Genomic DNA, 16120 nt, shown 5'->3' on the forward strand with positions numbered 1-16120 from the left:
CAACATTGTACTACATAGCCTAGAACAGCATACACTTAATAGTATTTACCATTTGTCAAGCACTATTCTGAACTTTAAATACATTACACTTCACTTAATCCTCACAGCAACCCAATAAAATATAAATACATTTTACTGTCCTCATTTCATAGATGAGAAAAGAAAGGCAGAGAGTTTAAGTAATTTAACCAAGATTACAGTGAAGCCAAGTTGAACCCAAGCAATCTTGAGCCAGAGTCTATGCTCTTAATTATGAGAACACATTTGGCTTCATAAAAAAACTAAAGCACTCATTTTAAACGCAAACATGTATACACAAACGTGTTCTCTGTGGCATTATTTATGATGCAGAAAAAACTGAAAATCTAAATGCTCAACAATAGCAGGATGGTTAAATAAATCATGATAAAGCTATTTACTTATTTAATGAAATATCCTTCCATTAAAAATATTTGTGAAAATATTTTTCACAAATCATTTCACGACTTGGGACAATGTTCCCAATGTAATACAGAGTGGGGGAAAACAAACAGGACACAAAAATTGCATATATAGTATATATAGATTCCTAATTAGGTAAAGATGAGCTCGGACACAACCTGGAAGGACATACTCTCAAACGTGAAGCAATGGTTATTTCTAGGTGGTGGGATTAGAGATGCTTCTATTTTCTTTTAGTGTTTTCTATAGTGAACATACATTATTCTACTACCAGTTTAAACAAAAACAATGTTTTTTTCTTTTAATCAAGCTATACCAAGATCCTCAACCAGCTGGTAAAAAAAAAAACACACACACACACACACAGCTAAAAAGCTTCTAATATGTCTGACTTCAAGCAGGTACTTTCCTTGGGATTATATCCTTTGAATATCAGACAACATAGCACATAACCAAAAAAAAAAAAAAATTCAATCTTCAACTTTAGAAACTGAATTAGAATAAGTATTTTCAATTTTGGTCAATGTTTACTCTCAATGTAATTACTTGTAGGATTGTTACAAGAGGAGAAATGGACTTCATTATATGTGACCCAAAAATTCAGGAACAGTGTTCCTGAAATAGATAATAAGAGACAAAAAGTTTGGAGAGGAAGAACAGCTGTTGCTAATCCAACTATTTACCCTTTGACCCTCTATCTGGCCAGTAACTGAACACTATCAACTTGTTTCCCTGTATTATGTGCTGTTTACAATCCCTGAGAGGCATGAGAGGAATTAATAATTTAGCCTAGAAAGCTGACAGCCTTTATTGGGAAGCCCCCTGTCTATGGGGCAGAAATCAGAGCAAGTAGCTGTCCTGAAGTCACAGGTCCCTTTACTGTTCCTGTTTTATAGCCTAATTGGCCCCCAAACATAAATCAATTATTTCTCCTGTTTTAAGCAACAATGACTTCTATTCTCTAACTTCCCTTGTATCAAGTCGGTCCTTGTTCTCTTTAGTTTTACAACTACACGGTAAACACGATGGCCGAGGAAAAAACTGGGGGAGCAGGGCAGACAGGGGTTATTTGGAAACAGAAGCACAGAAAGGTTATGCTGTTTTGAACTTCTCTTGACCTTTGACTGCCCTTGTCCCTAGCTTATGCTAATGGACACGGTACAGGGACACTTCTTGTAGAAATGAACTTAGCCTGAACCTGTGCCATAACATTGGACTCCAGGAAGCCCAGGAATCATAGGAAGGCAGCTAGAGTGTGAACAGCTGCCCATATTATGAGCATGGCTGCCCATCTGCTTTATCACATTAAGAGTATTTAAAAAAAAAAAAAAAAAAAAAAAAGCCAAGTCATTTAATTGGACAAAGTCAGTCTTTCCTCAACTAGTTCCCACACATGACACCTGTTGTCCCAAACCTGCTGCCTACAACCACTGCCATGCACAACTGGAAATTAGCAACGAAGTATTTCCTGTTCCAAAATAAGGGAGTGTGAGCAGGCTTTCCTATCAGGAATCTGGGGAATGGGGGGCAATATTTGGGCCTCCAAATTCCAAAGATACAACACAAGCAAATCCCTAATATCCTCAAAAGTCATGCGGGGCTTGGCATGGTAATCCCAGCACTTTGGAAGACCAAGGCAGGAGGATCACTTGAGCCCAGGAGTTCAAGACCAGCCTGGGCAGCGTGGTAAAACTTCGTCTCTAGTCAGCTTAAGAGGAAAATACCAAATTTTAAAAACTTTTTAAAAAACTGATAAATTCAGATCAAATTTGAGGGAATAAAAAATATTAGAGCAAAGGAGTTTGCTGGTTGTGTCATTATTTAATGATCAAAGTATAGCGTGTATGCCTTATTACAGACTTGTTAACTACAGGCTTAATGTAAAAAAGAATCTTGCCAGATGTAGCTACTTAAGGGAAAAAAAGGTTTTTAACAGAAATGAACTTTTGATTAGTTCTTACATTTTTATGGTACCAACCACAGGGCAATTTCCTGAATAATGGGTGATGTCAAAGGTATATCATACTTGAGGAAATCAGGCCAAGTATAGCTCAGCAATTACATTCATAAACACTCAAGTTTTTTTAGTTGGGGTCATGTCAAACCCTCACATGGTTGTTAAACAGTGACTGTAACTGTGCATGTCCTTAGTGGTAGGTGAGCACCAGTCTCCATGACCAAAAATGTCCCTAATTTCCTTTGAAAAAGCCACTAGTTCTGTGAATTGTCCTTTCCCCTCCTGCCCCTAAAAGTCCTGCACCTCTAGCCTGTATTAGCATATTTCTCATGTAATGTATTTTGCTGTTATGCTCATCCATTAGCTGCATCCTTCAGCTATTCCTTTAGATTGGGGAGCAAAATCTTTAGATTGGAGGAAGTGGAGATGAAGATGGATTGATTCAGCTCACCTTCCATGATTGCTTCTGAGTGAAAAGCTACACCCGCCACATTTCAGATGTTCACTATTGCAATTGGGGGAGGGTGGAGAGAGGTAGACTTTCTGCTTGTTTTATAAAGTGCTCTCAGTAAGGAGTGTTTGAGTTGAAGAGTCATCTGATTCGAGGCCACTCATGTTCTTTGTAACTTAAGCTTTGACCAAGAAATTCTTCACTTCTTCCCCATATACAGTAAGTATGTGAGCCAGTCATCCATACACTAAGGCCTAGTTGAGAAAAACCTTTGATTCAGGATGGCTGGGTTACTAACCTTGGAATGTAAGAGATCTGGTTTTGAATGTAAAATTCATAACACACAAACAAGAAGTGTTAAAAACTTTTTGCTGCCGGGTGCGGTGGCTCAAGCCTGTAATCCCAGCACTTTGGGAGGCCAAGACGGGCGGATCACGAGGTCAGGAGATCGAGACCATCCTGGAGAACACGGTGAAACGCCGTCTCTACTAAAAATACAAAAAAACTAGCCGGGCGAGGTGGCGGGCGCCTGTAGTCCCAGCTACTCGGGAGGCTGAGGCAGGAGAATGGCGGGAACCCGGGAGGCGGAGCTTGCAGTGAGCCGAGATCCAGCCACTGCACTTCAGCCTGGGCAACAGAGCGAGACTCCGTCTCAAAAAAAAAAAAAAAAAAAAAAAAACAAAACTTTTTGCTCTGGTCAGTTACAGGTGGATCCCAATAATCTGTTTTTGGTTTTCTGATGGAAATAATAGAACTAGGGGAATTCAAATCCGGCAGGTGTCTACAGTACTAGAAGAGGGTGTAAGGGCACAGTTTAACACTAAGCTCTTTTGATATGTAAGTTCTTATACTTCCAGAAACTGTGCATTCCAGATCTACATACTAAATGCTGAATCATTTTTAAATGGGCTCTTGATTAATAGACACATATTTTTTAGTGCCTCCTATGTTGTCCTTTTGTCTAAAATGAAAGCTCTCTTTTGCATTGTAAAACTACAATATATGTCATCTTATTTTCCCTGAGCAATCCAAGTGTAGTGCATATTCTATGTAAAACTACTAAATGACAATGGAAAATGTTTAGTAGATTGGGGGAAAAATAACAAATAGTTTTACACAATTGTTTGTAGTTATATTTAGGATGTACTTACTCCTTTGGAGAAAAGTGAAATTTGTTTTTTTTTTTTTTTTTGCCATGTGATGAAGACCACTGTGATTTTTTTATAAAGTAGATAATACTTAAAATGGCATAATAATTCTGCACTTGAATTTGTACTGTTAACAGCACATATGGAAGACTTTTAAACTTTTTATTATTGTTTTGTAACTAGCATTCAGTTATTATTTTGGATATTTCAGGGTTCCATTAAGTTAACACTGTATTTGGACAAAGTGTAACCAAATTAGCCAGTCTGTTTTCTTCCATGTTTAATCAGAAGTGAGAGATAGAACTACTTCAAATTCAGCAGGCCACCAAGCAATTGGCTTAAAATTCACTTTCTTAAATACTGTGACTCTTACGTTCTCGGCTTTTTAATGACTTTATTTATTTATTTATTTATTTTAGACACAGTCTCACTCTGTCACCCAGGCTGGAGTGCACTGGCCTGATCTTGGCTCACTGCAACCTCCGCCTCCCAGGTTCAAGCGATTCTCCTGCCTCAGCCTCCCGAGTGGATGGGACTACAGGCACGTGCCACCATGCCTGGCTTATTTTTTGTATTTTAGTAGAGACGGAGTTTCACCGTGTTAGCCAGGAAGGTCTCGATCTCCTGACCTCATGATCTACCCACCTCAGCTTCCCACAGTACTGGGATTACAGGTGTGAGCCACTGTGCCCAGCCTAATGACTTCATTTTTATTTTTTTATTTTATTTACTTTTTTTTTTTTTTTTTTTGAGACAGAGTCTCACTCTGTTGCCCAGGCTGGAGTGCAGTGGCGTGATCTCGGCTCACTGCAAGCTCCACCTACCGGGGTTCACGCCCTTCTCCTGCTTCAGCCTCCAAAGTAGCTGGGACTACAGGCGCCTGCCACCACACCTGGCAAATTTTTTTATTTTTTATTTTTTTATTTTCAGTAGAGACAGGGTTTCACCGTGTTAGCTGGGATGGTCTTGACCTCCTGATCTCGTGATCCACCTGCCTTGGCCTCCCAAAGTGCTGGGATTACAGGCGTGAGCCACCGCACCCTGCCATGACTTCATTTTTAAAGTACTTGCGGCCAGGGAAGGTGGCTCACACCTGTAATCCCAGCACTTTGGGGGGCTGATGCAGGTGGGTCATGAGGTCAGGAGTTCAAGACCAGCCTGGACAAGATGGTGAAACCCCATCTCTACTAAAAAATACAAAAATTAGCTGGGTGGGGTGGCGGGCGCCTATAATCCCAGCTACTTTGGGAGGCTGACACAGGAGAATGGCGTGAACCCGGGAAGTGGAGTTTGCAGTGAGCCAAGATTGCACCACTGCACTCTAGCCTAGCTGACAGAGTGAGACTCTGCCTCAAAAAATAAAGTACTCACTCAGTCACTTGAGATAAAATGCTTGGGGTAGCTTTTCATCCTCAAACTTAATGTTTTTACTAGTTCATAGTGTTTGGAACAGTATGTGCCAATCACTAAGACTGCTTCAGAGTTTGCAATTTTGTATGTTTCATTGCCAAAGAAGGCTTAGTGGTTGTTGACTGTAGTATAAGTCAGCTTTCTGTAGCATAAGATTTGATTTTCTCATACTTACTCCACTTGTTATACATCACTGATTATTTGGGTAAAACTGGACTCATTTCAACCAGTTTGCCTTTGTTATTCAAATACATGATGAGAAACTTAATACTGTAATTTGACTTGAGCCATAAAACACATTTTAACATTAGCTTGTATTATATTTATTAAGCTTGTTTTTGTGGGGAAAAAACTTACTAAAACCTAGATAAGTCTAGATTAAGTCAGTTTAGGTGTATTTTGTATTTTAGTGATGGATCGTATCATAAAAATAGAGATAAGTTGGGCAGATATATTGATTATGCTGTTCTGTTGAGGGAAAGGTCATGTAATTAGAAATTTAAATTTTTGGTTATTGTGTTCACATCATACTACACAAGCATCATTTATAGTTTGGCTTTGAGAACTTTTCTGGTATGTTTACAGAAAATGTATGAAAGAAACAAGTTTTGATTATATTTTTATATTTGTAAAGTAAAAGTTTGGTTAAAATGATCACTGTTCTTTTTTTTATCATTTCAATTAAAAATATTTGAAAGAGAAAAACAAATACAAAAATCAGCCAGGTATGGTGGTGTGTACATGTAGTCACAGCTACTCAGGAAACTGAGGTGGGAGGATCACCTGAGCCCATGAGGTCAAGGCTGCAGTGAGCCATGACTATGCCACTGCACTGCAGCTTGGGCAAAAGAGTGAGACCCTGTCTCAAAAAAATTAAATTAAATAAACAAAAGTCACATGGAATTAACATAGGAGATGTTATTCCTTCCTAGTCAGAATCCCCAGAATATGCAGTATCAAAAACCACAGACAATTTAACACAACACACACTGCCCATCTCAGTCTTGATGCTCCCTACCACTTGGTAGGGCTGAACATGCTCATTTGAACCCCAAAACTGATACAAACTGAGATAAAATTTTATTTTGTCTAATTATTATTATTATTATTATTTTTTGAGACAGAGTCTCGCTGTTGTTGCCCAGGCTGGAGTGCAATGGCATAATCTTGGCTCACCGCAACCTCCACCTCCCAGGTTCAAGCAATTTTCCTGCCTCAGCCTCCTGAGTAGCTGGGATTACAGACATGTGACACCAGGCCCAGCTAATTTTGTATTTTCAGTAGAGACGGGGTTTCTCCGTATTGGTCAGGCTGGTCTCAAACTCCTGACCTCAGGTGATCCACCTGCCTGAGCCTCCCGAAGTGCTGGAATTACAGGCGTGAGCCACCGCGCCCGGCCTAAATATTTTTAGAATAATCAGATCCTTATATATTTCTTCAAAAACAAAGATTAAAATACCATTAACTTCCCAGTATAGGAATTACTGAGAATATTACCTACATACACTAAGTACAAATTTTTTGGTTTGTTTTTTGTTTTTGAGATGGGGTCTTGCTCTGTGTCTCCTAGGCTGGAATACAGTGGTGTGATCATGGCTCAACTGCAGCCTCCTCCTTAAGCAATCCTCCCACCTCACCTTCTCAAGTAGCTGGGACCACAGGCACATGCCACCACACCTGGATAATTTTTAAATTTTCTTTGTAGAGATGGGGCTCCCTATGTTACCCAGGCTGGTCTCAAACTCCTGATCCTGGGTTCAAATGATCCTTCCACCTTGGCCTCCCAAAGTGCTGGAATTTCAGGCATGAGCTATCACGCCCTGCCAGTAAGTACAATTTTTTAGTCTTTTTTTTTTTTGGTGACTCCTATTCTATACTGATGTATAAAATTATGTCTCAATGTCTGTTCATTCTCGTAGAATAGAGAGGTCTATAAATTGCCATATCTAGCTAGGAATTTTATGCAGAAATGTTTAATGAGCTGGTATTACTTAACCCAGAAAGAAGAATTCAACAATAATTTTTCTGAGACTATCAAGGACCTTTCTCAGAAAATGGGTATTAGCCATTTGCAATTGCTACTAGGTGCAGAAAAAGAGAATACGTTTGGGTACTAAGTGCTAAACTAGAGGTTTATAAAATGTCCTTTCAAATATTTCCTAATACACTGATAATATATAAGGACAAGAGCTATACTTACTTATCTGTGTATCCCTAGAGCCTAGAGAACTGGGTGTGGAGCAGAGAGAACACTGAGTGCTTAACAAACTGAGTTATCAACTATTTAGCATGTTTTATGTGTAGTTGTCTGAAAGGTTACAGGGCATCTCAATGTCCTTCCTAATGTTCAAAAATGCTTCTAAGAAAGGACCATGGCCAGGTGTGGTGGTTCACGCCTGTAATCCTAGCACTTTGGGAGGCCGAGGCAGGCAGATCACAAGGTCAGGAGTTCAAGACCAGCCTGACCAATATGGTGAAACCCCGTCTCTACTAAAAACACAAAAATTAGCCAGGCATGGTAGTGCATGCCTGTAGTCCCAGCTACTCGGGAGGCTGAGGCAGGAGAATCACTTGAACCCAGGAGTCAGAGGTTGCAGTGAGCCGACATCATGGGAGTATCTGTATACACTGGATACTCCCATGTCCTATTTCTAACCATTATGAGTATGTGTCCCAGAATGGTGCATGCCACCACATTTAGGGAGAACTGGAAATTCAAATGATTATCTATGATGAAGACTCACATAGTCCTGAAAAGCATCATTTAATTAGACCTTGAAATGATACTCTCATATCTTAACCATAAGACTGTAAATGAAAATTAAACTGTACTACAAAGGTTATCAATTAAAATTTCTAAACTAAACAAAACGCTTCTTTGAAATTATTTCAAAACTATCAATATTTTAGAAGTGTTTGTGAGTATACAGTCGTCCATGTGCATAAGTGCAAGTATAATTTTTTTTTTTTTTTGAGGTAGAGTTTTGCTCTTGTCACCCAGGCTGGAATGCAATGGCATGATCTTGGCTCACTGCAACTCCACTTCCCGGATTCAAGCAATTCTCCAGCCTCAGCCTCCCGAGTAGCTGGGAATACAGACACCCGCCACCGCGCCCGGCTGATTTTTGTATTTTTGGTAGAGACAGGGTTTCACTATGTTGGCCAAGCTGGTCTCGAACTCCTGATCCACCCGCCTCAGCCTCCCAAAGTGCTGGGATTACAGGCGTCAGCCACCGCGCCTAGCTTCAAAGTACAATTTTTATTTTTGTTGGTTTCATGGAGGGATGGAGAACAAAGCAAGGAGACTGGTATTAAACAGAAATTTTCAGCAAACCAACTTTCCATTAAACAGATAGATCCTGGCCATTGGATAATATCAGAAGAAAGCATAACTAGAAAAGACAGAATGCCCTTCTTATAATTACAAATTAAAGTGAAATAAAATCTGAGAGTCAATAAAGTAAGGCTTATCAATGACACCTTAAGTTATTCACTTAAAAGTGTACACACACATCCTTTTCTTACCACAGAATATTGGGTAACATTGAGAACTTACTAGTGCCTGGGTCAAGCTCTGCCAATTCATCCTGACAGAAACCTAAAGAGAAAACAATAGGAAAAAAATTACAATTTGTGAGTTACTTCAAGCTGACTCCAAATACGAAGTATCATACAGTGGGGGAGAAATCTACACTCAGAAGTCAATTTGGGTTTCAATCCTAGCTTTAATATTTAGCTACTACATATCCCTCTGAGCCTCCATTTCATCCCTTCAATACAAAAACAGATAAAAGTACTTACCACAGAATTGTAATGAGGATTAAACAAGTTACCAAAATAAAATGCTTACCACAGGCCTTGCCACACAGTAGGAGCTCAATATACAACAGCACAAGTAATTATGAGTTATCATGGCAATGTCCGTTGGAATAAAAACTCACAGGAAAATTACAATTCATTTAATACCTGTCATAAATTCTGTTCAACACTGCTAATTCTCTCACAAAAGAAAGCAAAATATATAAAATATTAACTTACACAAATATCAGTGTAATATCATGTAAATTTTTCACAAATGCTGAAGAATTTTACCTATACAAACAAATGGAAGCAATTTTTCCATTAGTAAGTATGCTATTCAGGTTGGAATAAATACCTCTCAAAGCACACTTCACATTTCATATGCTCGGACCCAAAAAGTATGAGCTACATTTGTCTAGCTGGTGTATAACTATCACACTGGAGAGAGAAATCAAGCACAAGGAATGGTAAACATAGTAGGTCCTCTATACATCGTTGATGAAAGGTTTTGTTTTTCCTGGAATGGCTGCATACTTTCTCCTGTTTGCTTTCTACTCTTCCTCAGTTTAAATATTTCCTCAGAAAAGTTTTCTCTTGCCTCTTTCACCCTTGTCTCACACACAAGGTCAAATCCCTGGTTATAATTATCTCTAACACCTGTGCTTGCTTCCTCATAGCACTCATCGACAAGGAACTACTTGTTCAGTGTCTGACCACAATGAGACTGTTCCATGAGGGCAGGGATCCAACCTGCCTTGTTTTAACAGCTTTAACCCCATTACCTCTCACAAGCCTAGCACGTAGTAGCCGTTCAGTAAACAACTGTAGTATTTCACCAGTAAATTCAAAAATAATGGATCTTGATGCTGGGTGCAGTGGCTCATGCCTGTAATCCCAGCACTCTAGGAGGCCGAAACGAGTAGATGACTTGAGGCCAGGAGTTCAAGACCAGCCTGGCCAACAGGGTGAAACCCTGTCTCTACTAAAAATACAAAAACTAGCCAGGCATGATGGCACTTGGCTGTAATCCCAGCTAATTGGGAGGCTGAGGCAGGAGAATCTTTTGAGCCTGGGAGGTGGAGGCTGCAGTGAGCCGAGATTGCACCATTGTACTCCAGCCTGGGTGACAGAGTAAGACCCTGTCTCAAAAAATAAAACAAAAAAAGGGAGCAAAATTAGGACTAGAGGGGCATGAGAGTAACTTCTGTCAAAACTGGGCGACCAAAAGCCAAATCAAAAACTAGCAGTCATGGGGGAGAAATGAGATTCGTGTAGCAGGCCAACTGCTTAAACACTTTGTTTTTGTTTGAGATGCAGTCTTGCTCTATCACCCAGCTAGAGCGCAGTGATGCGATCTCGGCTCACTGCAACCTCCACGCCTCCTAGGTTCAAGTGATTCTCCTGCCTCAGTCTCCTGAGCAGCTGGGATCACAGGCACCTGCCCATGCCCAGCTAATTTTCGTATTTTTAGTAGAGATGAGTTTCATCCTGTTGGCCAGGCTGGTCTCAAACTCCTGACCTCAAGTGAGCTGACCATCTTCGCCTCCCAAAGTGTTGTGATTAGAGAAAGCCCAGCTTAAGCATCACAACTTTTAAAGTCCTTTGCAATTCTGGGCTGTTGTGACCACATCAAATATGCCGCATTCTTTCTTGCCTTTCTGTGATTCCTCCTCCTCCTCCACTTGGTAAAACAATTCATCTTTTAAGATTCAGTTCTAATATCACAACAATGAAATATGGAAAACAGAAGAGGCCTCACCAGCATTCACCAAACAATAAAGGAATAATTTAAATACCTGCCTCTTCCACTACATAGTGAGATCTTCAAGGCTAGGGCCTGTGCCTTATCCATCTGCAGAGCTGCTTCTGGCCAGAACAGTTGTGGACACATTATGGAAGGTGCTGAAATGCGGGATCAACTAAACAGAACACACAACCCTGCCTCTAGATCACAGTCTAGGGAAGAAAGTCATAGAATCAGAAAATCTAAAGTCTAGTCTGAATAGTGTGTGTAAAGCCTAAATGAGGAGACTGGATCTGAAATACCAGAATTTAGAAGCTGCTTAAAGTGGCTGATCTCAGACCAGCTTTAAACCCCTCTACATAAAGGCAATGGGAATCAGAAAAGCCATGGAGAGATGCCAGGTGTCTTTGTATATTCAGACTGCTATAATAAAATACCATAAACTAAGTCTCACAGTTCTGGAGCCGTGAAGTCCAAGATCAAGGTGCTCGTATATTTGTTGTCCAGTGAGAGCCCATTTTATGGTTCATAGATGGTACCTTACCACTGTTCTCACATGGTAGAATGAGCTCTTTAGGGTCTCTCTTATACTGGAACAATCACCTCTCAAAAGGCCCCTATGCTAATACCATCACCTTGGAGGTTAGGATTTCAATATGTGAATTCAGGGGGATCACACACATTCAGACCATAGCACCAGGCAATGAGAAACTAACTCCTCATTATACATGGACTGAATGTTGAACATCGTGCCAGAAGTGAAACTGAGAATAAACTTCATTTCATGTAAATTGACTCAGAAACAGGACAAAAGTACAGGAAAGCAGGCTGGTACAATGGGAAGGTTAGAACTCTCCTAGGTTCTAACTCAAGCCACCTTTAGTTATATGACTTTAGGTAAGTCACTCCCTATTCTGTGCCTCAGACTACTTTGGACATTAAATGAAAGGACTGTACTAGAAGTCTCAAAAAAGGAACAAAGCCTAATGTACCTTCTGAAAGTACCCATTGTTGTGAACTCAAGTAACTGATCAAACAAAAATAGAGGGTGACTCAAAAACAAATAAAATACTAAGTAAAATATTTAAGATGGACATCTATTGCTTTTATCTGCCTAGCAACCACTCCCCCCTTATTCTGTTAATGGCACTCTGATTTTTCTTTGCAGACTTCTATTCAAAGGCCACATGATCCAAGCAGAATTGACCCTAACTTTGTTGTAAATTGGGAACAGCAACAGCACCTACCTTACAGGGATGTCAAAAGAATTAAATGACACCAGGTACAGTGGTGCATGCCTGTAATCCCAGCACTTTGGGAGGCTGAAGCAGGAGGATCGCTTGAGCCCAGGAGCTGGAGACTAGCCTGGACAACATGGTGAAACCCTATCTCTACCAAAAAAATACAAAAGTTAGCCAGGTGTGCTGGTGCATGCCTGTAATCCCACCTACTTGGGAGGCTGAGGTAGACGATCACCTGACCTTAGGAGGTCGAGGCTGCAGTGAGCCATGATCGTGCCACTACACTCCGGCCTGGGCAACAGAGTGAGACCCAGTCTCAAAAAATAACTGAACGAGACAGTGAATATAAAGGCTTTGCACAGTACTTGACAAAGTAAGAGCTCTATATATGTAAGCTGCTACTAACTAATCTCTAGGGTCCATCCAATTCAGTGCTGTGTCTATGGAAGCAAAGTGTAGATTATAGGAGAGTTACTATTAAACCATTCATGGCATCATCCTCAAAGACCTGGGATGGAACCCTAACATCACTAATGTCACTTTGGTTACTTGCTGTGGTTCTTGAACTTTTTACATTTTCAGCCTGTAAACTGCTGGATGTGGTGATTCCAGATGTTTGCCACTTCCTGAAGAAAGAAGGCCTCTATATTTGCCTTAAAAAAATTCCTCCAAGGGTCACAAAGATCCTGATTATAGAATTCAGTAATTACATCTACATTCCCTCCACTTAGTCCTGAGACCACTGCTAATATGTTGTCTCCGGTTTTACAGATCATCACTAATGCAGGAGCCTTGAGGATATATGGAGAACAATGTTAATCTTACCTACAAACCACATACCTACTGACCACAAGGCAATGAAATGGCCACAGCTGGCTACTGTTGTCAAGCAGAGTTTTGCCCTGATTCTCAGCAACCACATCTAGCTGGCAAAATGATTCTTAGCTAGAACCCAAACCACTGCTAGATGTAACCCCAAATGTACATTAAACTGGATTTCTTCAATTAGATTCAACTCAAAGGCAATCAGAGTTGTTCAGTAGAAAGCAGACTCTTGGCCGGGCACCGTGGCTCACACCTGTAATCCCAACACTTTGGAAGGCCAAGGTGGGTGGATCACTTGAGGTCAGGAGTTTGAGACCAGCATGGCAAAAATGGTGAAACCCCATCTCTACCAAAAAAAAAAAAAACACCAAAAATTAGCCTGGCGTGGCAGTGCACACCTGTAATCCCAGCTACTTAGGAGGCTGAGATAGGAAAATCACTTGAACACGGAGGCAGAGGTTGTAGTGAGCCAAGATTATGCCACTGCACTCCAGCCTGGGGGATAGAGCAAGACTCCTTCTCAAAAATAAAAACAAAAAAAAAGACACTGAGTGCGGTGGATCACCTGAGGTCAGGGGTTCAAGACCAGCCTGACCAACATGGTGAAACCCCATCTCTACTACAAATACAAAAATTAGGCAGGGCGCAGTGGCTCATGCCTGTAATTCCAGCACTTTGGGAGACAGAGGTAGGCAGATCACGAGGTCAGGAGTTCAAGAACAGCCTGGCCAACATAGTAAAACCCCGTTTCTACTAAAAATACAAAAATTAGTCAGGCATGGTGGCACACTTCTGTAGTCACAGCTACTCAGGAGGCTGAGGCAAGAGAATCACTTTAACCCAGAAGGCAGAGGTTGCAGTGAGCGGAGATCGTGCCACTGCACTCCAGCCTGGGCAACAGAGCAAGACTCTGTCTCAAAACAAAACAAAATAAAAAGAAAGCAGGCTCTTAAGCTTCATAAATAAACAAACATACCCAAACCCCCTGTCTCACAGAACACAACATATTAAACAGATCAGGAAATATTCTGAGAAATCCAGGGTCTTTGGTTGGTGACTTAAATTGCTTTCAAAAGAAAAAGACAGACAAGAAACAGATTGGTTCCTAAGATGACATCACCAAGTCAGTGTGCACACAGGCAATCTGAAATGTTACTGCAAAGGTTATATTCACTTGCCTCAGTTTAACTAGGAAGATAAATACATACTGAAAAGGACATGGGGCCAGGCACAATGGCTCACATCTATAATCCCAGCATTTTGGGAGGCCGAGGCAGGTGGATCACCTGAGATCAGGAGTTCAAGACCACCCTGACCAACATGGTAAAACTCCATCCCTACTAAAAATACAAAAATTAGGCCTGGTGCATTGGCTCATACCTGTAATCCCAGCACTTTGGAAGGCCGAGGTGGGAGGATCACAAGGTCAGGAGTTTGAGACCAGCTTGGCCAACAAAGTGAAACCCCATCTCTACTAAAAATACAAAAATTAGCCAGGCGTGGTGGCGCACACCTGTAGTCCTAGCTACTCGGCGGGGGAGGTGAGGCGAGAGAATCGCTTGAACCTGGGAAGCAGAGGTTGCAGTGAACCAAGATCACCCCACTGCACTCCAGCCCAGACGACAAAGCGAGACTCCATCTTAAAAATAATAATAATACAAAAATACAAAAATTAGCTGGGCTAATTTTGGTAGTGGCGGGTGCCTATAATCCCAGCTACTCAGGAGGCTGAGGCAGGAGAATTGCTTGAACTTGGGAGGCAGAGATTGCAGTGAGCCCAGATCACATCACTGTATTCCAGCCCGGACGACAAAGTGAGACTCCATCTAAAAAAAAAAAAAAAAAAAATACAAAAATACAAAAATTAGCTGGGCTAATTTTGGTGGTGGCAGGTGCCTATAATCCCAGCTACTCGGGAGGCAGGAGAATTGCTTGAACTTGGAAGGCAGAGGTTGCAGTGAGCCCAGATCACATCATCGCACTCCAGCCTGGACAACAGAGCTAGATTCCATTTCAAAAAAAAAAAAAAAACCGGAGGCAGCGAGGGTATGTGTATGAGGTAGAACTAGATTCAAATCCCAGATTTGCTATTACCAAATTAACTACTCCAAACCCATGTCTTGAAATGAGGATAAAAATAACCATCACATTCAATTGTTGCGAGATTTGGTGAATATATGTAAATCATCTACTTTATGGCAAGTTAATCAAGCAAATGGCTCTAAGTCTAGGAATCTTATTTCATACAAGAGAAAGTTCCAGTTGACAAGCTCTTCTTCAAATAGGCATTTTGTTTGCTTTTTAAACAAGGTCTTGCTTCTGTAGCCCAGGCTGAGGTGCAGTGGCACGATCATGGCTCACTGCAGCCTTGACCTCTAGGACCCAGGCAACCCTCCCACTTCAGCCTCCCAAGTAGCTGAGACTACGGGTGTGCACCACCACACATTTGACAAAAAGAAAATGACCACTGATCCCTCAAATTGTGACTGGCTATCATGAGATATTAAAAGGTCACTGATCTTTTTCCTTTTTGATATTTTGACTATCAAATTGTACATTTACCATGACAGTAACTTAAATAAACTTCTGAGTCTTACCAGTCAGCAAATTAAAGCATGAAACACTAGCTAATTATAATCTATAATGTGTTAGTGTTACTAAAGCCATGTTTTAGTTTGACTGTAGGAAGACAGTATAGTGCAACAGAGACATGGACTCTGGTTAACACTCTGCCAGTTACTCAGTCTCTTTTGAAGCCTCAATAACCCATACGTAAGATTAAGGCCCTTAAAAGGTAAAATTCTACAATTCTAATCAAACATCTCTTTCTACAAAACAGAAGTTGTATGTATCCCACATGATTTGCCGACCACTTTATCTCTTGCTTTTCATAGCATCCTACCCAACAGTGTATACTCCATCCACACTGAAGTACATCATGGTTCCCAGAATTCAACATGCTCTTTGGCCTCAACTCTTTTACACGTGCTATTTTCTCTACCTGAGTCAACCTTTACTCACCACTGACATAAGGACTCAAGTCAGGTCTCCTCTAATTCCCCCCCCTCCCTTTCCTGCAAACACTAAAGTCTGAGTTAGGCA

General features: G+C 40.9%; 1 protein-coding gene across 6 annotated transcripts in view; it reads right to left on the minus strand.

Annotated features, from left to right (window-relative positions):
* LOC105463909 (nuclear receptor subfamily 6 group A member 1) overlaps positions 1-16120 on the minus strand; it is a 259220-nt gene that overhangs the window by 212693 nt on the left and 30407 nt on the right. For all 6 annotated transcript variants that reach the window (XM_071078319.1, XM_071078318.1, XM_071078321.1 and 3 more), the window contains exon 2: positions 8964-9005. In XM_071078319.1, coding sequence (XP_070934420.1) covers positions 8964-9005 — 42 coding nt within the window. The remainder of the gene's footprint in view (positions 1-8963; positions 9006-16120) is intronic.

Source organism: Macaca nemestrina, chromosome 14 (genome assembly GCF_043159975.1).
Source record: "Macaca nemestrina isolate mMacNem1 chromosome 14, mMacNem.hap1, whole genome shotgun sequence".
NCBI lineage: Eukaryota > Metazoa > Chordata > Mammalia > Primates > Cercopithecidae > Macaca > Macaca nemestrina.